General features: G+C 42.5%; 1 protein-coding gene across 1 annotated transcript; it reads left to right on the top strand.

Moving 5' to 3' along the window:
• Positions 1-2,254: 2,254 nt before the first annotated feature.
• On the top strand, positions 2,255-19,283 carry tkta (transketolase a). The gene is made up of 14 exons (XM_012831155.3): positions 2,255-2,522; positions 4,201-4,318; positions 4,791-4,904; positions 5,250-5,347; positions 6,922-7,113; positions 7,345-7,463; positions 7,578-7,774; positions 8,209-8,373; positions 10,454-10,610; positions 14,857-14,987; positions 15,170-15,253; positions 15,945-16,038; positions 16,737-16,859; positions 18,177-19,283. Exons 1-14 carry the CDS (start codon positions 2,416-2,418, stop codon positions 18,362-18,364), a joined length of 1,887 nt encoding a protein of 628 aa, XP_012686609.1. The 5' UTR covers positions 2,255-2,415; the 3' UTR covers positions 18,365-19,283.
• The last annotated feature ends 3,418 nt before the right edge of the window (positions 19,284-22,701 follow it).

Below are 22,701 nucleotides of genomic sequence, written 5' to 3'. Positions count from 1 at the left end.
GGGCTACTAACTGCTGCGTTCTCTTCACACAAATGTCTGCAGATGCACAGACACAACTTATATGCAATATCATGAAATGGCCTAGTGTCAGTCAGTCAGTAAAACAGCTAAATATTCATTGTAGATTTATGGTTGACATCTGAAATGTTAGCAGAGGACCCACTGCCTATTTTGTTCATTTTCTTGCTGTTATGGTTAAAGGGCGCCATCTGGTGGCAATTCTAATGAAGCGCTATTAGGGACATGGTGGAAGGAGATTTTTTTTAGAGGACAGACGAATCATGTCAAAACCCACCGATTAACGTAGGCCTATTGTTAACGACCGGAATCAGGAAGCAAAGGGTGATTCAACTGAAACTTTGAAAACAAAAACCGACATGAAATTGATACAACTGCCTTTTCCCTTAATATCGGTTTAGCCGCTATATCGTTGCAGCCAGGTATTTGCAAGTGAAGGTGCTTGTGTAGGCTATCACAAGGTAGCCTACTGATCACTTTCTTGTAGGTCATTTTGCTCCCTAACATGGCATGGTTCAAATGATTCGCTTCGACCGTCCATGCTAAACTACCATAAAGAAAAACGAACCCCCCCTGCCTTTAGAGGGGCACTAGATCATTCCAGCTTGTACCATTTGTTCCAGCGGTGAGCACTGCATCAGGATCAGTGAGTGATTCTCATTGGCTTTCTAGTGCACTCGCCAACCTCGTTGCTCTCGCCATCAGTTGTCTGTGTATTATAATGGCCGCAAGATGGCGATACTAGTAACCGTAACCATATCAACTCCAAGCCACAGTGCAAACCAACAGGGCAACTGTGTAGGAAACCATGTATAGGGAGCGTTTAAAAGTTAAAATTACTTCAGACATCCTAAAAGTAAAGAAGGCTAAACCCTTTTGTATTTTACAATCACGAATAAAGTTGAACTCTGATCCACATTACTTGGTGACTGACAGTCCTAATTTATACCATATCCACTCAGTTTATGTTCTAGAACCAGAGCTCAGCTATAGCCGAAATAGTAGGCTACCTAAATAATTCATCAACTATTTCAACGATTATTTTAATTTTTTGGGGAGTTTTAAGGAGTCATGATAATGTAGCGTGGCATATTTGCATTATTTATCATCAGTAATTAGACCTAATGCATGGCAGTAAAGTTGTATTGTGTGGCAGTTTTTTCCATTTAAACGGAAACCAAAAGGGGAAATGATAAAGATATGGATAAAGTGCTGTAGCCTACTTCAATAAACGTTTCGTCATATTCTACCATTCAGCTGCATTGTTCAGGTTAAACCGAAGTTTCCCAATATCCGATTTTTTTGTTCTCATTAAAGTCCCTTTCACGCTATTAAGTTGAGGGATTCCATAATGGAAGAGTCGGTTTTTTTTGATGATTTACAAACAATGTGGATAAAGATCTGCTGCATTAGAGAGATGGACTGAGGGGGCATCCACATGAGTTCATCTGCAGAACCACGAGACAGATGCTTCACACTGCTACAAAAAGAACACAGTGTACTTTTCTTCTTCTTTGTGTCTCTTACTCCCTTCACGTTTTGCATACATCTGTAGCATTTAAAATGCTTATGTGAGCAAGGGAATGAAGGGAAGCAAAACTATATGTCCGATAAAAGGTTATTATTGTCATATTATTAAGTGATATATAAATAACTGTTCATAAAATATATGGGATACATGTGTCTACATATCCACATATATAAGCATATCTATATACTATACTGAATACTATAATACTTATATGTACTGTAACAAACTTTACATGGAACAAAGAAATCAGTCTATGAAAACTATTTGACAGATGAATAGATGGTGCTTTCTTTCTCATCCTTCCTCACCAACATATAACAAGTGCACACGCCAGTATCCACAGACGAATGAGTTAAAACACAGTGTTATACATGCTGCTCTGCTATGGAGACAAAGGACAGGGGACATCTAAAAAAATCTGCTAATGAGTTTGCATCCAGTAACCAAAGATTATTGTGAATGGCTGCCCAAAGCCCTCGTAATCTCTCTCTTTCTCTCCATCCTTCCCTCTCTTTCTCGTTCTCTTTCTCACTCACCCCCATGAACACACCCCACCAGAGCCTGGGCACTGTGTTATGCTCATCCTGTACCACGAGACTCACCCATCAACATTACAAATTTGACGCTTCACTGTGTGTGTGGCTGGATAAATCCAGCCTCCATCTCTTCCTCCTCCTCCTCCTCCTCCTCCTCCCCTCCCCACACACACACACCCACCATCCCCCCACCTCTCCTCTTCCTCTTTCTCTCTCTCTCACTCTCTCACACGCAAGCGTACACCCAAGTGGATAGCTCCACAGATTTATTTGAATTCATCAGTGTTTTTTTTTTGTGTGGTGCAATTTGGTTGCTTTTGACAAGTTATCATGGAGGACTACCATAAACCTGATCAGCAGACAGTCCAGGCTCTGAGGAACATCGCCAATCGCTTGCGGATCAACTCAATCAAAGCCACGACCGCAGCGGGCAGTGGGTGAGTGTTCTATACTCTGAAACAATAGAAAGGTCAGTGCTCTCATACACAGAGTGGGTAGGCCATCTCACAAAACCTCAACTTCAACCCTGACACACTCGGTGGGCACAGAGATTCATTACACACAGATTCATCATTCACTTCCATCTCAGGCATGTGGAGCACACGTACAAACATGCCACACACAATACATAAATGCAAAAGCAGATGCTTGCACATAGATATACACACACACATTACTTGCTGAGAAGCAGTTTCATTGTTCTCATGGTGTACCCTACGTAGAAAGGCAATGCAATGATGATATGATGACCTCTGAAAAGTGGAGAAAGAGATTGAAATTGGTCGTGAATATATCTCTTTCACATTGTCTGCATAAGGAAGAAAAAATAAACATATTTAATTGCCTTCAGCAATTTTACGGTCTTGGTTCTTTAGTTTGTTCTTGAACGAAAAAGGTTTTTTAATCCATTACGTAAGTGGTCACATTTGTGTAAAGGGTTGCTAAGTCAGTATGAAATAATTATGGGCAATGTAGCACACTGGTCTCCGAAGCACCCCGCGCGCAGAAAGGCTCGGAATCTCCGCTTCGTGGTAGGAGCGCGCGTGAGGAGCTACTCGTGCCAGCCAGGGCGCATTGTAGTATATTTTTATTTTAGTGTCACGAACGAAGAGTAGCCCGCCTAGCCTGCAAATCAAAGCGTTAAACCTTCCTACAGTAAAGCCATCTGGCACACACAATTGTGTTGGTATAATTGAGAATATTAATACAAATCGTTCTTTATTATTTATTAAAGTTATCTACAATAATATTCTGGATTTGACCCCAAATGGTTTTGGATGTAAGATGATGGTAGCTATATAATATACACACATAATTCATCTATGCTACTTCATCTGTTATTTTAGTGCGTGACACTATCTTCATTCTTTATCTGTGACAAGATCTTCACATTACTGAACGGGTTTTTTTTTTTTTTGAGCCTGCCGAAGAGCTGCACTGTAGCGTGCTCTAATCCCCAGGGACGGGAGCAAACGTTTGCATCAAATTAAACGGCACAGTGAAAGCTCGAGGTGTCTAGTGTGTTCAAATGCAGCAGTAGGTAGGCTACTATGTAGTTTCTGAAGAGCACACTAAGTCTAAGGTCACAGAAAAAAAAATGTCAAAAAAACAATTTACAGTAGCCTATTTTAAATATTTTGTGATTTATCCTCGATTGCTGTGAACTGTCCTCACCGTGGTGTACATCTGTTAGAGTATCAGAGGGATAAATCGGGGTTGGGTTACGTAAGACTGGGCAGAATGAGGAGAGGAGGCAGCTGTGGCACGCGCTGTACAAGTTAAACCGAATGGCGGCATTCTGCCTCATGAAACAGTAATTTGCTAAAAATGCAATTCCCCATCTTTCGCTGTCAGGAAGGAAATATATGACTTCTTTTCTTTTCTGTTGTTTGTCGCTGCTATTGGGTGCATGTTGACATCTCATGTTAAACTTATCACAAAGAGGAGATGGCATAAAGGAAACATCCTGATTTGAACCTACTTTTGGATAAACTGACTTCTTAATTTCATTGGGAGCTACATTTGTACTGCATCCCGAGCGTGTGTGTGTGTGTGTGTGAGAGAGAGAGAGGATAAGTGACCTGACTGTGGTCTCTCCTGTCCTCTGGTGCACAGGTACCCCACATCATGCTGCAGTCCAGCTGAGATCATGTCCGTCCTCTTCTTCCACACCATGAAATACCGACCTGAGGACCCCAAAAACCCCAATAATGACCGATTCATTCTGTCTAAAGTAAGCACTCCAGGATCAACCCAAGTCATGCCCTTGGTGTTTAGTGTCCATTTGGGCATTATAGTTTTTTTCAACTGTCTTTAATGCTGTTGGAATGATTACCATATGTCCAATTTGCCATATTATGGTTTACCAGAGTAATTGAATTGTACCATTCTAATTATGGTGATTTAAGTGCAGTTGTGGTTATTCAATAATTTTTAGCTTAATCATGGTATGTTGTGTAATTCGTATATAATTACATGTATATAATACGTAAAATAAAATACAACTAATATCATGTATTTGATATGATAGTATTGTATAGTGTTACGATTTCTATACTACACTATTGTCTTGGGAGTCTATGCCTATTCAGTTGTGTGTCAGTTTTATTCTGATTATCTTAGAATCAAATCTTTAGTATTTTGTAACTTTTGTAAGTCTGTACTGTACTGTAATGTTGGTTTGTGTGGGAATCCCCCTCCTGTAGGGTCACGCTGCTCCAGCACTCTACTCCATGTGGGCGGAGACTGGCTTCCTGAAGGAGAGTGAGCTCTTGAGCCTGTGTCAGGTGGATTCCACCTTAGAGGCACATCCCACCCCAGTGAGTTGCTCTCTCTCTCTCTCTCTCTCTCTCTCTTTCTATTTCTACCTCTCACTCTCTCTCTCTCTCTCTCTCTCTCTCTCTTTCTACCTCTCTCTCTCTCTCTCTCTCTCTCTCTTTCTACCTCTCACTCTCACTCTCACTCTCTCTCTCTTCCAGTAACACACACACACACAATCAATCAATCAATCAATCACACACGTATAAGTTTGGCTGTTCGCCTTGATCCTGAGGGTGACACACACCCTGATGCTCCTCTCTCACCTTGGGGCCGTTCACATTTTGTACCTACAGATTACACAATGCGATGCACTTAATATGAGTGTTTGTGAATTGTAATTTCAGAAGCAGCCATTTGTGGATGTGGCAACCGGTTCCCTCGGCCAGGGCCTTGGAGTGGCTTGTGGGATGGCCTACACAGGGAAGTATTTCGATAAGTCCAGGTAAGATGGAAACATGGTGGATTTAACATGACAATCATTCTCACATGACCTTTGCTGAATTGTGAACTTGATGTGCCAAGAGACACACCTACCTTGTTCTTTTTTGTCCTGGTGAGTGAGCTTGTGTGTGTGTGTGTGTGTGTGTGTGTGTGTGTGTGTGTGTGTGTGTGTGTGTGTGTGTGCAATGCTCATTTTAGCTCAAGCTTTTTGGGTGTGTTGTTGCAGCATGCTCTACCCTCCCCGGTTCTTCTGCTCCAATAATCAGAGGCCCCAGCGGCAATCGCCCTGTGACTTTTACTATCCAGACTAAATTGGATTTCAGAGGGAGATGCAGGCTTCCCCGACTGTGCCATGCTGTGCGTTTTGAAAGGGAGTTGCTATGTGATGCTACATTAACCTTAGCATTGACACTAGCATTGATGCTCCCCTTAACCTATCCTATTTCAATCTGACAAAACCCTTAAAAATAGTTTTATTGTTCACACAAATGGAAGTAAGTACCAAACATGGGCGAACTGTATGTATTGATTATTGAGAAGAGCAAGAGAAAGATATCAAAACAGAGAGAGAGAGAGTAAGGCTATGTGTGTGTGTGAGGTGTGAGAGCAAGTGAGAGAGAGGGTGGCGTGTTTGGTTTTCGGGTTGGGTTAGCGATGGGAAGATAGTCAACTCCCCTGCCCATTCACAGCCTTGAGTCTCTCACCTTTAATGGAATTGAGCAGGTTTGACTGGAATGTGTCATGTCAAATTAACTCATTGCAAAGAGAGAGGGGGTTTTTCCAGTACATTCTGAGCCACCACCTCCTTGTGGTATTCTTACCTTTTCCACACAACAAAGGCTTCTCAGGTTTATCATGCATGGGAGAATGTCAGTCATTTATTACACATTGAGTATGCAGTGTGTATGCCTTCACTTTGATGTGATTCACCCTGACTAAAGGGGCTTCAAGAGGACCTATTATGCTCATTTTCAATGTTCATATTTTTTTTTGGGGGGGGGGTCTACTAGTGATGATTTACTCGCTTCCATATTTCCAAAACCCTCATACTGTACATGTCTATTCACCGGTCTGAAAAGCTCTGTTAGATCTCCTATGTCTAAGCACTCACCCCCCCCCTCCCCCATCTACTCATTAATGAAGCTGTATTAGTTAGCGTGTCAGTACTATTACTTTGTGGACCAGCATGTCTCACATGCTATTGATAGGAAATGGACAGTTATTCAGTAGCACTTCTCTGATGAAGGTCTGCTGGGACTAGTAATGTGTTCTTCTCCACGAAGTATTCTTCAAAGAAATATGGTGCACATGCAGTGAAAATGCTTTTTTTGTGTGGCATGTGCTTAATGGATCACTTACATGATCTGTAAATGAGGGACAGGGCTAGAATAGAAGAACATGTCACTTTGTGAATAATAAAAGGTATTACCACAATGCTAATAGTGCTAATAATGTCATGTCAAATTTGTTATTTTATGAACAAATTGTCATTTTATGTACAATTATCTATTGTATAACTATGAATGTAACCACATTTGTGACTGAACTGGACTGTGTGTGTTTCTTTGTGTGTAGTTACCGAGTGTACTGCCTGCTGGGGGATGGGGAGATGTCTGAGGGGGCGGTGTGGGAGGCCATGGCCTTTGCCTCCTATTACCAGCTGGACAACCTGGTGGCCATACTGGACATCAACCGCCTGGGCCAGAGTGAGCCGGCTCCCCTTCAGCACCACGTGGAGAAGTACCAGAAACGCTGTGAAGCATTTGGGTAAGTGCATTTGTGTGTGTGTGTGTGTGTGTGTGTGCGTGCGGGAGGATGTGTGTGTGCAGGGGTATGGCTATGGGTAGTTTCTGCAATGGTCTACAGTGTGTGCAGTACGTACAGTATGTGAGTGTCATTTGTTAGTTTCTTTGTCTTGATTTTGTTGCCATTGCATACTTCATCACGTACTGTATGATTGAAGCGTCAGTGTGATCCCCTCTGGCTGTGTGTCTTCAGGTGGCACTCCATCATTGTGGACGGCCACAGCGTAGAGGAGCTGTGCAAAGCTCTGTCTCAGCCAAGACACCAGCCCACTGCCATCATTGCCAAGACCATCAAGGGCAAAGGAATTCCCGGTAAAAATGCTCAGCACAAAAAAACTGACAGTATCATTCTGCATTTCTAATTTTCAGGTAACAGACAATAATATTTGACCTTATTGTACGGTGTGTGTGTGTGTGTGTCTATAGTGGCAGAGGACAAGATGGGATGGCATGCCAAGCCGCTGCCCAAAGACATGGCAGAGACTGTGACGCGTGACCTACAGAGTCGCATCCTGAACAGCAACAAGCGCCTGTACCCAGCCACGCCCACAGAGGATGCCCCTCCAGTCAGCCTGCGCAACATTCGCATGCCCAGCGGCCCCAGCTACAAGCCCGGGGAGAAGGTGTGTGCTATGCCCCTATGTCACACACTCCCTCTCTCTCTCCAATTCCCATCTGTATCTGTTCAATTTCATTTCCAGCAAAACAAGCACTTTATAATATCTTATAGGTTTGAAAGATAAACGTTTGTAAAGATAAACAGTTATTTGGCTTTGTATTTACTGTATATTATATTATTGTATATTATTATACAAACACATGTACAATATCTGTTCAATTTCATTTCCAGCAAAACAAGCACTTTATAATATCTTATAGGTTTGAAAGATAAACGTTTGTAAAGATAAATAAACAGTTATTAGGCTTTTGTATTTACTGTATATTATATTATTGTATATTATTATACAAACACATGTACAATATATGTGTGAGGTGTGTTGGAGGGCGGTTAATCATCAGAATAAGGTGGGAGCCCTTTGCTCTTCTTCCACCTCAGATGTCCACGCGGAAGGCCTATGGGATGGCCCTGGCCAAACTGGGCCGCTACAACGAGCGCGTGGTGGCCTTGGACGGAGACACCAAGAACTTCACCTGCTCAGAGATCTTCAAGAATGAACACCCCAACCGCTATGTGGAGTGCTACATCGCCCAGCAAAACATGGTAAGAGGCCTCTGGCCCTCCCACGCCAGCCCAGAGACCCAGCCAGTACAGCTCTGCCTCTGCTCTGCTCTGGAGGCTTTATCAGATGCTTCATTGGGTCTGTGCCGTGCAAGTGTGGTAAATGCTCGTCCTCGTGTGCCCCGCGACCATCAGCAACTGCTGAATGAAATAGACCAGGGCTCTCTCGGGGGGGGGGGGTGGGTGTGGGGGGGTTGTAACTGAGGACATGCCCTCAATGTATATTTCATAGAGCACCAGATGTGAAGTTATAAGGATGGGGATGTATGGAATATCTGTTGGACTCCTCTCTGCTGTAGAAGGCAGTCTTCCTGTGTGAGCCGTGTGGTTGGCTGGATAAAATGCCTCTTTGAGTCTCTCTCTGTTACTGGTTCACTGAATAATACATGTCTGCCCATCCATAATGTAACAGTGGCGAAGACATGACCCACTTATGCCTCAGCATCCACTGCGTCAGCGTGCCTCCTGTTAGGCAAGCATAGGGAAATAACCTCTCTTTTTCTCAGATTCTCTCCCTTGCCCTCTTTCTCTCTCTCGTTTCCCTTTCTCACACTCAGACCCTTTCCATCTCTCACTCTAATCGATATTCTGTCAAATGTACACTCTCTCTGTCAGTCCTCTTACCCCATTCCCATTCTATTTGTGACATACAATATTCAATCTCTCTTTCTCTCACACAAAGAGTAGAAATGTGCTCTCAGTGCACTCTCTTTCTGAACACGGTTTTAAAATGCCACAGAGCCAGCCAAAAGGATGTAGGTCAGGCGTTCATGGGGGAGGATGACTATTGGCTGTGACAGGCCTGCTGAGAAGTTGAATATTAATGTCAGCAGTGGGCGGAGCTGGGCATTTGATTGGCTGGCCATTGTCTCAAAGCCTTGCACACCTCAGAGCCATGGCCGATCCTCATTAGAGACCGACCTACACAACAGTGCGTAAATAATCACAACAGACACAACTAATTACCAAACAATGACATGAAAATTCAGTACATAGATAGTGATATGAAAGATAGTTAATTTACTCCTGAAGTCATTTGTTTTGACATGATTCATGTAAATTAGCCAATGATAAATTGGCATTTGTTTCAAGCGAAAAGTAATTCTCAATAATAATGACTGTTTTGTTATTGGCAAACAGATTGTTTATGTTCAATATCCCTATCAATATTAAGAGTTCCTTTTGTATTTTGGAATAAACATAGATGTCTGCAAGTGGGTGATATGGCATGGTCTGGTAGGTCTAGGTGTGGAGAATAGGGTATGTAGTAGGGCTGAAGGATTAATTGCATTTGCGATTTAATCGCGATATGATAGAACGCGATGTTCTAACCGCAACGTTCGCGATTTTTTAAGATGATACATTTTGCACACAGTGTTTAAGTGCATGCCTAGTGTTCATACTTAAAATGACTTTTTTTGACACCGATTTGTTGTTCTTGTTTCTGTAATGAGCAGTTAAATAAAAATGTAAAATGTGGGAAAGAAGATTTTACACTAAATGTATCTAATATTGTGTTGGTCATATTTAAATCATTCATTACGTTTTGTTGGGGGAAAAAAGAGGATAAAAAAAATAAATCGCATATTAAATCGCAATCGCAATATTTTGGTAAAAAAAATCGCAATTAGATTATTTTCCCAAATCGTTCAGCCCTAGTATGTAGTTATCCTAGGTGCCTATTGCTGCCTGAGAGATTTCAGAGAGCAAGCACAGTGAAGCTGAGCTCTGAAGGTATGTGGGAAGATTTGAGTCGGAGGACAGACACAGGAAACAGGATATGAGCCGGGGTAAGTGGCGCACACTGCCGCTGATCCCTCTCATGTGCGCTTTAAGCTGTGGTTCCGGTGTCTCCACTGAAGCACCTCCTGCAGGGCAGATGCTTCTCTCAGTCTCCAGGAACTCATAACCTTTCATGCAGGGAGGTGTGCCTGCTTTCCCTGTATGTTGATTGGTCTAGGCATCAGGCCCAACCTGCTCCACATCCCTAACCCAACATTCTTCAGCAGCATGATGGGTAAGGAACTCTGACCCCTTCTCTTCTCCTGCCTCTCCCTTCTAGGTGAGTGTTGCCATGGGCTGTGCGACACGCGAGAGGAACGTTGTGTTTGCCAGCACCCTGGCCTCCTTCTTCACACGCGCCTACGACCAGCTACGCATGGCCGCCATCTCCGAAAGCAACATCAACCTGTGTGGCTCTCACTGTGGACTCTCTATTGGTGAGCTCTCCTCCATCTTGGCCAATCACAAGCTCTCCCCACGCACCCACACTTCCTAACCTCCCTGTAGTCACCCACCTCTCCAGGGATCTCTCCTACGTGTTCACCTTCCCTGGACTGCTACCTCACCCAACTCCCACTCCCAGCTTTGCTCCTCACTCTAGTTGCTCCCTCACGCTCGTTCCTGCAGTTCCCTGAGGCCAACAGCACTTCAGTTCACTTGTTTCAGCTTGTTTATATAATCTAGGCAAGCACTGCCACTGGCAGCATTTGGGGTACTACAGGAACATGGTTAAGAACTCACAACCAAACCTCTACTTAAACAGCGTCCACTGTCACTGTATTGCTCAAAATATGCCCTGAGCCACTCTGGCTGCCAAAGTTTAGCCACAGGTTATTCCCCTCTCCCGATGTCTTTGTCTGTTTCTCTAATGTGTGTTGTTTTCTCCCTCACCCCTCCTTCCTACCTCCTGGAGATTGTGCACTCCTAAGCACCCGACCCCTCCCTCTCTCACTCCCCCTGTCAATCTCGGAGGCCGTCTCCGGGTGACCAGGTGTCCCTCCATTAGCCCAGGTACACTGCATGCTACTCTTGACTGTCCACCATTGTCCGCATGCCCTGCTCTTTTCCGTTTGACTTGCCTTTTAACGTCAATCTGCTCTTGGGTACAGTCCCCATCCACAATTATTGGCACCCCTGGTAGAGGTGAGTGAAAAGGGTTATTAGAAATTCACCTTTTGGTGAATTAACTTAATCTCACACTGAAAAAAACGTGACAAAAATCCAACCTTTAAGCAACATTGAAGCAATTTTATTCTATGAAAAAAAGTCTAAGAAATAATTAACTGAAGCATCGTTTTTCCTTAAAAAACAACAACTTGTTTAGGAACTTTCAAGTAGTAATCCATGACTTTCTGTTTCACTGGGGAATAAATATGAGGTGACATAGAGGCCAGATTCACTTATTCATTCTTCAACATGGGAAAGATAAGGAACACACAAATCAAATAAGGGAAAAGTGTGTTGAACGTCATCATTTTACTATGACTTTACTATAAAAAAAATAGCTACTCGCCTGAGAATGCCCTTATCTACCATTAAGGCAATAACTAAAAAGTTCAGATCAACTGGAACTGTAGCAAACTTGCTTTCAAGAGGACAGAAGTTTATTTTCCCCACACACACAGTGAGGAAGATGGTAAGACAATCCTCTAGGATCACTATTGACGAGTTACAGAAAAAAGTAGCATTTTGAGGTCACAAAGTCTCCAGAACTACGATCAAATGCCACCGCCATGCCAGCAGATTATTTGAAAGGCATGCTGGGAAAAAGCCTTTCCTATCATGTAACCTCAAGCATAAGCACCCGGAGTTTGCTAAATAAGACTGCAACCATTTTCTACGGTCAGATGAAACAAAAATTGAGCCTTTTGCCAACAGACACTCAAGGCGGGTTTGGTGTAAAAGGAAGGATGACCATACTGAAAAGATCCTGATCCCCACTGTTAAGTATGGTGGAGAGTCTATGATGTTCTGTGGCTGTTTTTTCCTCCGAAGGCCCTGGGAACCTCGTTAGGGTACATGGCATCATGGACTCCATGAAATACCAGGACATTTTAAAACAAAATCTGTCTGCCTTTGCCAATCATTTTAAACTCATCATTGAGTCTTCTATGGGGATAGTGATCCGAAACACATGAACACATCAATACAACAGTGGTTTACTGACCACAAAATCAAACTTAACATGGCCATCTCAGGGCCCTGATCTAAACTCATAGAAAACCAGTGGGGGTGGGCAATGTAAAGTCTTGACTAGGGCTACAACACTGTCGGGGCCAGCCCTGCCCCCAGGATCCGTAAAAGCACAGGTTGGCTGAGCGAGAATATTAAAACAGTGGACCAGACGAAATATTGTAATGAAAATCAGGATCACAGGGACATTTACCTGAGAAGCATAGTCTCTGCCATTTATACTACTCAGTGTGGACGATGTCGAGGACACCATAGAATAGTGTACCACCAGCTATTGCTGAGACAGTATGCATGGTAGTTTCTGACCAGTGGTCCAGGAAAAAGACCTCAGTGCCAAGGATCCCTTCCTTTACATTTCAGTTTAGGGAGGTACTGTCCAGGTACTGTCTGTAGGTGTGAGCTACAGACAGTAACTGGATGTTGCTATGGTTCCCAGGTGTTCCTCGCTCTAGGTAAACCTGAGGGAGAAAAGAAAAACACAATAATTCATTATTAGAGCAAAAAATGAGAAAATCATATTATGATGTGCACAAGTGACCAGATGATGTGGAGGTTGAACAAACAGGTGTGAGAATGACTTCTGATGATTTCTGATCTGAGAAATGTAACAAAGCGATTGAGAAAACTGTAAAAACCAGTATTGACCTTTACGTTTGAATCAAAATAATGCAAATTGAATTGCCAGTTGCAAAATGCATTGTCATATTGCATGACCAATTTGTACACTCAATTGCCAGTTGCAAAATGGACGTCCAACAACCATGATGAAATACTGTGTTACATTGTTCCATTTCTAAAGACTTAATTATGTTGTCACATTGACTGCTAGAAAGAAAACAAATGCCACAACAACATGATTTAAAAAAAGTAAAATAAAAATTCACTTCAAATTTTTCCTTACATCATCGGTTAGCCAGTTGAACTCAGTTGACCGTCTAAGTCTCGGAATGTGGCTTGGCAACTTCTAATGTTGATGCATGACCATGTCCTTGTTACTCTGCGAATTGCGCATATGTTACATTAGAACCTGGTGGATTGGTAAGCATGTGGACAGAAGTTAACACACAATTAAATCCAGCATTTACGTGTTAAATGTCATTCATACATTTTAGGCGTGCAACCGTAGTTTTACGCACTAACCAGAAGCGTTTGAGAGCAGGCTATGCTACGGTGGGCTAACATTACTTGTTACTACTAAGAAGACTGTCACGGAAATAAAACAAGGGGGGAATAGCAATGTAACCAAGCATATAGCACAACTGGAAGGAAAGGTCACTGTTTGCAAATTGTAACTGTAATTACATGAGGTTAATTGCAATGCAAGTAAATCAACTTACCTTGACCGGAGGTCGTGTGAGTTCCTGTTTGAAGTTGACACTTCGACAGAGAGAAGTTTTCCAAGGGGAGAACATTCTTAAAAAGTCCAGGATTATGTAAATAAGGTGGTGGGCTCCTTCCTCTGGCACATGGGCATGGGTAGCGTGAGACACAACCACCTCCGCCACTGTACGCCTTTTTACCAGAGTTCATTAAAACTCCCTGGGTAACACCGTACTCATAACTTACATAATTGACCACGTCCAATTAGTCCTCTGAGCAACAGAACGGGTTAATAAAATATATGAATGTCAATGACCAAATTAACAGGATGCATGGCTGACTGTGTGTGTTTTTGTGCGTGCGTGTGTTTGTGAGGGTGCTAGCGTGAGCTAACCAACCACCGTATAGGAGCTAGGTAGCTAGTTAGCTTGCGTAAGCTACTGTAATGTAAGCTTACCAATTAACTAATTTGAGCAAAAACCCATTGATTATGTGTGTTTGTGATGTGTAACATATATCCTTTATCAGTCATTGACGTTATTTACCGCTAGCGATTACACCGACACAAGTGTAATTCAGTTGCTACTAATGTTGAACAGCAGCGTTACACGTGACACAACATTAAAAGTCAGGCAATCGACATCGTTACTCAAGGACAAAATGAAGGTCCTGGTATTAGCTTGGTATTAGCCTATCATACATATAGTTTTTTCCGTTCCGGTCAGATGACTCGTCTTAAACAATCAGAGGCCAGAATGACTTCCTGTTACCACCGATCGTCTGCTTACCACCCATCATCTATCGGCAGTCTCAAATGCCCTGCTCTGTATTGCCAAACCTAATAAGATGTTATATTGGCAAAGGGAGTTTGTACAAAGTATGAAATAAAGGGGTGCCAATAATTGTGGCACATGGGGTTTTGTTAAAAACAATTATCAGAATTAATTTGCTTGATTTAGAGGTTGCATTTTTCTCACTATTTCAGTGTGAGACTAAGCTAATTCTCCAGGTGTGCCAATAATTGTGAAGGGGACTGTATGTGTTTCTATATGTGTGGATGTATATTTGTGTGTGTTTTTTTGTTTGTGTGTGTGTGTGTGTGTGTGTGTGAATGTGATTGAATTGTTCTGTGTGAATGTGTATGAATGCATGTGCATTTCTGTCTCCCAGGTGAGGACGGGCCTTCCCAGATGGGTCTGGAGGACGTGGCCATGTTCAGGTCCCTCCCCAATGCCACTGTCTTCTACCCCAGTGATGGTGTATCCACTGAGAAGGCAGTGGAGCTGGCAGCAAACACAAAGGTGACCACCTGCCCCCCTTTACCCTTCGCTCAATAACTAAGCTGTATCTAAGCCCAGTTCACAGTAATGAGATGATACAACGTCATGTTTATGATGCATCTCACTCCACTACTCCACCTCTCACCTCACCTCTCCCGGTCCCTCTGCCTCTCTGAACCCTACTGTCATGTTTCTCCTTCCAGGGAGTGTGTTATGTGAGAACCAGCGGACCAGAGAATTCCATTATCTACAACAGTAATGAGGACTTCCATGTTGGACAAGCCAAAGTGAGTTAAATAATGACACGGCTCACGGGGGCACTCTCACATCTTGATCATACACATGTCATGAATACTTCAAACTGATAAAAGGTCATATTGACAGTCTTAATGTTGTTTTCACGTATTTAGGACTGTTCATAAATATGACATCAGGTTTTTATCCCATTAAAGGGGATAACTCCCTTTGAGAAGTAATCAAAAATGTTTGTGTTCCATTTCTCCACAAATTTACAAATACTTAAACGGTCACTATTTTAGCCTCTGAAATGGCATTTTAGCAATTAAAAACACCATTCCTGTCAGAGTGGGCTTATGCCAGTGACGGCATCTGTGCTTTGCTGCTGTTTCATGATACATTGCCTCACTAGCGCCTCTTGAGGTACAAAGTAGTATCATGAGAGAGGACAGGCTGGAGCTAGCAGGTTAGCATGCTAACTTTAGTGGATATCTGGGTAGCACAGAGCATAGGCATTTTATTTCTAGTTAATTTTTTTATTTTTGAAATTCTTACATATAGCACCTCTGAATTGTAAGGTTTAGGCATAAGGTTGATGTGAGGTGTAGGCTCAGGTTATGGATGATCATTGTCAGATGATTTATTTGAAATAGGTATTGAAAGTGTGTAAAACAGGCTACTCAGAGAAAGTATTACCACACGTGTTAACGGTGACTGCACATACCTCTGTCGTGTTTTCAGATTGTGTGTCAGAGCAAAGATGATCAGGTGACTGTGATCGGAGCAGGTGTAACCGTCCATGAGGCCCTTGCTGCTGCAGAGCAGCTTAAGAAAGGTATGGACAAAAATTCCCTTGGTTACTGGCCCTTGGTTACTGGCCCTTGGTTACTGGCCCTTGGTTACCGTTGTTCCCCTCTTCACCACAAGCATAATGCAGCTCTGACCACAGCTTCTGATTGGAGCCTTGCTTGTTCAACTGTTTTGTCATGGAATTTTCTACTCTGAACTTAATTATCTGTTTTGACTATTCAATCATGCATATAAATTACCCACGTTACTTAAGGACAATCTTATATTTTTTCACATTTTAGGGCTGAATGTAATGTTAACATAGAAATCCACAGCAATTGGGCATGTTTCCCGGCTGTTAAGTGTTAAGTGTTAAGTGTAAAGTAAGTCTGAGTATGTGGGTTTTTATAACCCACTGTCATTCCCTAGCCCTCGGTGCGGGGAATGCTCTGTGCTCGGTGCAAACAGCAGTGGAGTGGGTAAGGCGAGGGAGTCAGGCTACAATGACATTGGGCGGTAGTGACCCAGTTGTAGTAAACACTTATATGGTAGCTTCAGCAGCAATTCAATAATAAAAATACCCAATCAATCAGGCACCAGTTACACACTACCGAATTATACTTTTTTTCATACTGAGCCCCATAATACAAGTAAAGTACTTTGATAAACATAGTGAGCTTTTGTTGTAATTAACAGTTTCATCTGCAGTTGCTTTATGCCTAACTATGGCTTATCTATCGGCAGAGAGGATCTTTATTCGTGTTATCGATCCCTTCACCATCAAACCACTGGATGCTAAGACCATAATCGACCAAGCAAGGTCCACCAGGGGGCGTCTCATCACTGTGGAGGACCACTACTATGAGGGTGGGTGTGTCCTTTGTGTTGTCTCAACACATTCACTTTTCAAATTGAATGTCATCTTCCATTTGTCTGGCTCCCCTGCAAGGCCTACTTGACCTATGATACTGCATTTTGCTGCAAGTGAACTCTCATTGGTTAAAATGCTGTGATGTGCTATGCACAAATGTTTCCATTGGCTAGAGAGTTCACACTGTCATGTGGTGGCATGTGCTTATTGGTCAGAGGGCCGGGAGTGTGTTGTCATGAAGGGGCAAATTTGTCATCCTTGCGCATGTGTGTATGTGAAATTGTGTGAGTGTGTGGCTGTATGAATGTGTTGAGTGTGGCGCCTGTGTGTGTGTGTGTGTGTGTGTGTGTGTGTGTGTGTGTGTGTGTGTGTGTGTGTGTGTGTGTGTGTGTGTGGAACGTTGAGGGTTAGGAAGGGGCAGCCTGCTGTCAGGTCTTCTTAAGTAAGTGTGCGCCCGTGAGGCTGTGGGTGACCTAGATAATACAGACAGCCTTGCACCACTCCTCTGTAGTGTGCGTGTGTGTGTGTGTGTGTGTGTGTGTGTGTGTGTGTGTGTGTGTGTGTGTGTGTGTGTGTGCATGTCAGAGCATGGGAGAGAGTGTGTAGACAGAGAGACAGACGATAGATGGAAATACTGTGGGTACATTTGTGTATTTGTGAGCTTGGTGGGGGTAGGGGGAAGACTGAGTACCAGCAAATTACTCTGAAGTGAAACAGCAGGCAGCAGAGCCAGATCAGGGCTGGAGCTGCTCCCAAATCAGTCGAGGGGGAGGGGGGGGGGGGGGGGGGGGGGGGGGGGGGGGCAAGAGACGCAGAGTGAGGAGAGAGAGAGAGAGAGACCACAGGGTGCCAGAAAGAAATAGAGCAGGAAGTGGAAACTGTGAAAGAAAGAAAGAAAGAAAGAGAGAAAGAGTGTGAGTGAATCAAACCAGAAGGAGAATGAAATGAGATTGTGATGAGAAGTGAACATTCCCCTCTATGCATCAGACTAGCAAGACAGCACAAGATCAATGACCAATGATAAATGAGGAAAAAACTGATAGCCTTGACAAGAGACTTTAGGGTTTAGCTCGTTGTGTGAGCTGTTTGCTGTCTGTTTCACGTAGAAAATGAAACATTGCTCACGGGTGACCTTGTATGTCCTGTGTCTGCGGAACTGACACTTGCAACACCAATATCTTGAACATAAACTTCAAGTGAAACTCCAGCATGCTTTGTTAGTGTTCAAACTGCACAACACCACCCAGTCTGCAAGCTTGAGACATTTGGGACCTAATTGTAAGGCATAATGCGTGTTTTGTGCAATTCCTCAGGTGGCCTGGGGGAGGCAGTGTGCTCTGCTGTGGTGAATGAGCAGGGCTTCTCTCTGCACCGCATGGCCGTGTCCCACGTGCCCCGAAGTGGTAAGCCGGCCGAGCTGCTCAAGGCCTACGGTATTGACCGTGATGCTATCACCCAGGCCGTGCGCAAGATGCTCAGCTCCTCAGCCAACGCCAAGTAACCCGTCAACGCCCAACCTGCCCTGCCCACTCCACTAAACCCAACCCTCATTATAAAACAGGGACAGTGTGTCACGACTCCCACACACAAAAAAAAGAAGTTTTGTTTTCCCACATCCCCTCACTGTGAAAGCCCCAATGTGAGTACTGTTGTAATGTGAGTGATGTCATGTACATTTTTTTGAAGTATCCTCCAGACTGTCCTGGATTGTCCTTTCCATCCGATCACACACATAGACACACACGAAAATACTTATGTCCAGGAAAAGACCAACAATATTAACAGACTCTGGCAGTATTCCCATGCACTGAAACACACACACACTGTCCCTCATTGTCTCAAGGTATGTCACTTCATTTAGTTCATACATGAGATTGCAAAGGGTCCTCTGCCTGAATCCACGAGTTTGCAGGGCTGATAGTCGCTTGTTCTCAGTAACCATGTCAGTTTTTGTGTACCATGTGATGTGTTTTTGCATTAACCAGGACAGGTCTCGTCTAATTCAACAAAATATACAGTTTGCAGCATTATATTTTACTATTTTTTATATTGTTCTGATGTAGTTTGGATGTATGGGGTAGGGCGCATATCTAGGGACAGGGGTGGCATAGGTGACAAATGACAAGTGTCGTAGTCAGAATATCATTACAAGTGTGAAGTGAGTAGATATTAGTATAAAAATACAAATGTATGTGTGGCATAATTATCCATCAAACCCCACTGATCGGCTGATTCAAAGCAGGGGTTTGGGGATGTGGAGGAGAGGGAGGACACACTGAGACAGGTGATTTAGCCAGGGACCAGACTAGTGCCAGCAGCTTGTCGTCATGTACCATCAGAACTGTGAACACCTCCTTTGTTACTTTTCTATCTATGTATGTACCTTTTTTTGCCATTGATTAAAGCCCTCTGCATTTGAATTTGAGTTTGCTGTGTAAAGTTGTGTACTGGTGAGAATGCACCAATCAAGAAACCTCCAGCTTTGCACTGTGTGGAGTTTGACAGCTCTTGCATGAGAGGATTTTGCTGTAGAAGTATGGTTGAAAACTGAACTGTGGTCTTTCAGTTGTTTCTATATCACTCAGAGGCTTGTGTAAATGTTAACACATTACAATTTTAATGCTTAAGCCAAATTTTACCAAAGGTAATAAGAAACATGAAAAAATATTGGAAATGTCATCTAACAAATCCATTTATAATAGTTACAATAGTTTACATAAACCAAATGAAGAATTATCCGCAATGAACAACAATATTATTAATTTCAATATTATATATTCATATTATATATTATACAATATTGTCCCAATCAAAGGAGTTCTGTTTGACTCTTCAGTCTCTGTTCCTCAGTGGCAGCTCCATCACTATTCTCATTTCTAAAAGAACACAATCCTATAACATTAACTTTTGGACGATCTGGTTCTAAGAATCTAGGTAGACCCCGCAAAATAGTTGAGTCACCTTTAGGTCCAAGCCACAAGCTGGATATGGCCCAAAAATGGCCAGCACACTTCCGTTGCCTTGACGTCCATATGCAGGTCCTTGAGGATGAGAAGAAGCCGTGAATGATTTGGGATTTCTCCCCCTATTTCTCATTAACACAAGTGTCTCTAAGTAGATAGTCAGTAAAAGTCAAATGATTTGACCATAAATGTAGGTTTTGATTTGATGATTATTCTACTGGTCTTTAGCTTTCTTACCACAAGGGAGTAGTAGCCTTCAAGAATCACTGGGAGTATTTGTAATAAAATCTCCTATGCTTCTTCCTGGGAAGCACACCAGAGCACAAAACAATATTGTACAGAGCAGTAGACCATTTGAGTTGTTCTTCACTAAAGTAGGCTACCACAGTAAAATGTATCAGCATGAGATGCTTATATGGTTCTTGGAAGCATTAACATACTTGCCGTTGTATTATGTTTTTATACTTCATCAAACTTTCCTACTATATTCCGGTAACTATCCCAACATGAGAGAAATCTCCTAAGTTTAGCAGGAATTTTTCTTAACCATGCTGGATGGTATATTAAAAAGAAATCTTGAAAACATTTTTCAATTCTGAATTTTTAGCTTTTGAATTCTGGTTTGAACTGCTGATATCATGATGAAATATAGGTCTTAAACTCACCACAGGGATTTGCACTCACGTATTTCTCCACAGATTGCAAACACAATCAAGCCACAGCCATAGGAGAAAGTACACACTAAGAGATAAGTATAAGAGCAATTATGTATTGCTTCAGTAATCGCTAATAATTGAAATGGATGCAAAGATTGTCATTGATGATTAAAGAGTTAATGGCACCTACTGTGACACGTTTCAAGGTTGTATAGGGCCACTGGCACAGCAGCACACAATCCCCAGTACACATCTGATGGAAGGAAACAATGGAACAGAGGGTGAGACTTCGGTGGGTTGAGGACCAACAGGAAAACCCAGAGCAAGTGTTGTGTGTGTGTGTGTGTGTGTGTGTGTGTGTGTGTGTGTGTGTGTGGGTGTGTGTGTTTGTGTGTGTGTGTGGGTGTGTGTGTTTGTGTGTGTGTGTGGGTGTGTGTGTTTGTGTGTGTGTGTGGGTGTGTGTGTGTGTGTGTGTGTGTGTGTGTGTGTGTGTGGGTGGGTGTGTGTGTTTGTGTGTGTGTGTGTGGTGGGGGGGGGGGGGGGGTTTACCTTTCCTTTTGTATGGTGAACCCCTGCATTTCTTAGTGTGAGGAGGTATACCTGCGAAGTACAGCAATAGCTTTTACTCAACATTTGATTCGATACTTAACCTTTAAGCAAGACATGTACAACCATGTGTTAGTTCAGTGTTGACTCACTAATGTCTTGCTGTTATGGACTATGTATTTAAGAGTACCCCTCAGAAAGAGCAACCATAATGTGATTGTACTTCAGAGAGCACTTCCCGTCCTAACTGGCACTTCGACTAGTGCGTAACTTGCAATTACAGCAGTTACACTTCTGCACTCTTTCTTTCTTTTTATTTCATTTTGTTATATTTCTAATGTAAAGTAGTATTTATTTATTGTTACACCAGGTTCTATTGCTCGTAGCTTGAATATTCTCTCCCTTGTACGTCGCTTTGGATAAAAGCGTCTGCTAAATGACTAAATGTAAATGTAATGTAATTGTACTGGTGAAGCACACTCCAGGCTAGGCTTCATTTATCATGTTTTTTTGGACGTGTCAGAACAGAGCCATCTCACCAAAGGATATGCCAACTAATTCAAACGCGATTGTGAAAAACAGAGTCAGGAGAGATGGCATCACAAAACCTGCCAAGGCAATCAGATATAAATTGAATACATTTGATAATATTTTGCATACATTTAACATTTGAAGAGGTGAGGATTGCATGAGAAGCTCAGAAATGAGTTGACTTACACTCTATATTTAACTTTAAAAGGAAATGAGTTTGTTATCAGTGACACCTGATTCAAATGTGTGGTACTAACGCTATTTCACACAGGTTAATGAGAGGTACTCACTGTGGTACGGCCTAAAGCTGACCAGTCCACATCCCAATCCAAAGCAAAAGGAGAAAAAATGATGGAATTTATCTGTCAAAGAAGAAAAGTTACCATAAGATTCAAGACAATAAAGCACACCACAGCGTACATTACATCAACCAGTTTCTCTTTCAGTTTAGGCAGGTTTACACAAACTCACAATATCTGTAGAAGTTCAACATTTCTCCTTCATTAAAAGTATGTAAAATAAGAACTACTATTTCTGTCCCACTCCTCCTTATCTTGATCCAGTTTGGTTCAGAGCAATTTTCTCACAACTGAGAACACAGAGTGTACAGTGCATAGTGTCAGCTAGCTGGGTGTGAGTACTGTAATCACAGCCAAACAGGGAAGTCCCTTCACCAGACCAGTTCCAGTCTGGAAAGTCCACAGGTCATTTATGACAACATAAGAAAGACTGTAAAGAATTATTTCAGTTTGTATTCGAAATTATGCGAATTGCAAATGTTATACTGCAAAGCATGTTATGAAATACTAAGAAGGACGGGGATGTTTTTTTATTTGTGAACATAGTGTGCTTGAACAAAGTGATACTTCCTGTTCTTCTTATCTCAGTAACTCTGTTAAATGGACACTGCCTATGAGACAATGCATCTGACTCTCACAGACTGCTTATCACTATGTGTGTTTCTGATCCTTCTGCAGAAGACTGGTTATTATCAGATTTCCACCACAAGTTACACTGTATAGCAGGAGTCAAAACATTAGGAATGTAAAACCAGTTTGGTTTTGGCAACCTCATACAATCCAATTACATGGTGCATTTTACAAAAAGGTCATGTTGCCTGCTGAAATTGTGTCCTAATTGAA

This window comes from Clupea harengus, chromosome 5 (assembly GCF_900700415.2).
Source record: "Clupea harengus chromosome 5, Ch_v2.0.2, whole genome shotgun sequence".
In the NCBI taxonomy this organism is placed as follows: Eukaryota; Metazoa; Chordata; class Actinopteri; order Clupeiformes; family Clupeidae; genus Clupea; species Clupea harengus.
The sequence above is the reverse complement of the archived record's forward strand: the minus strand, read 5'-3'. Positions and strand labels throughout refer to the sequence as shown.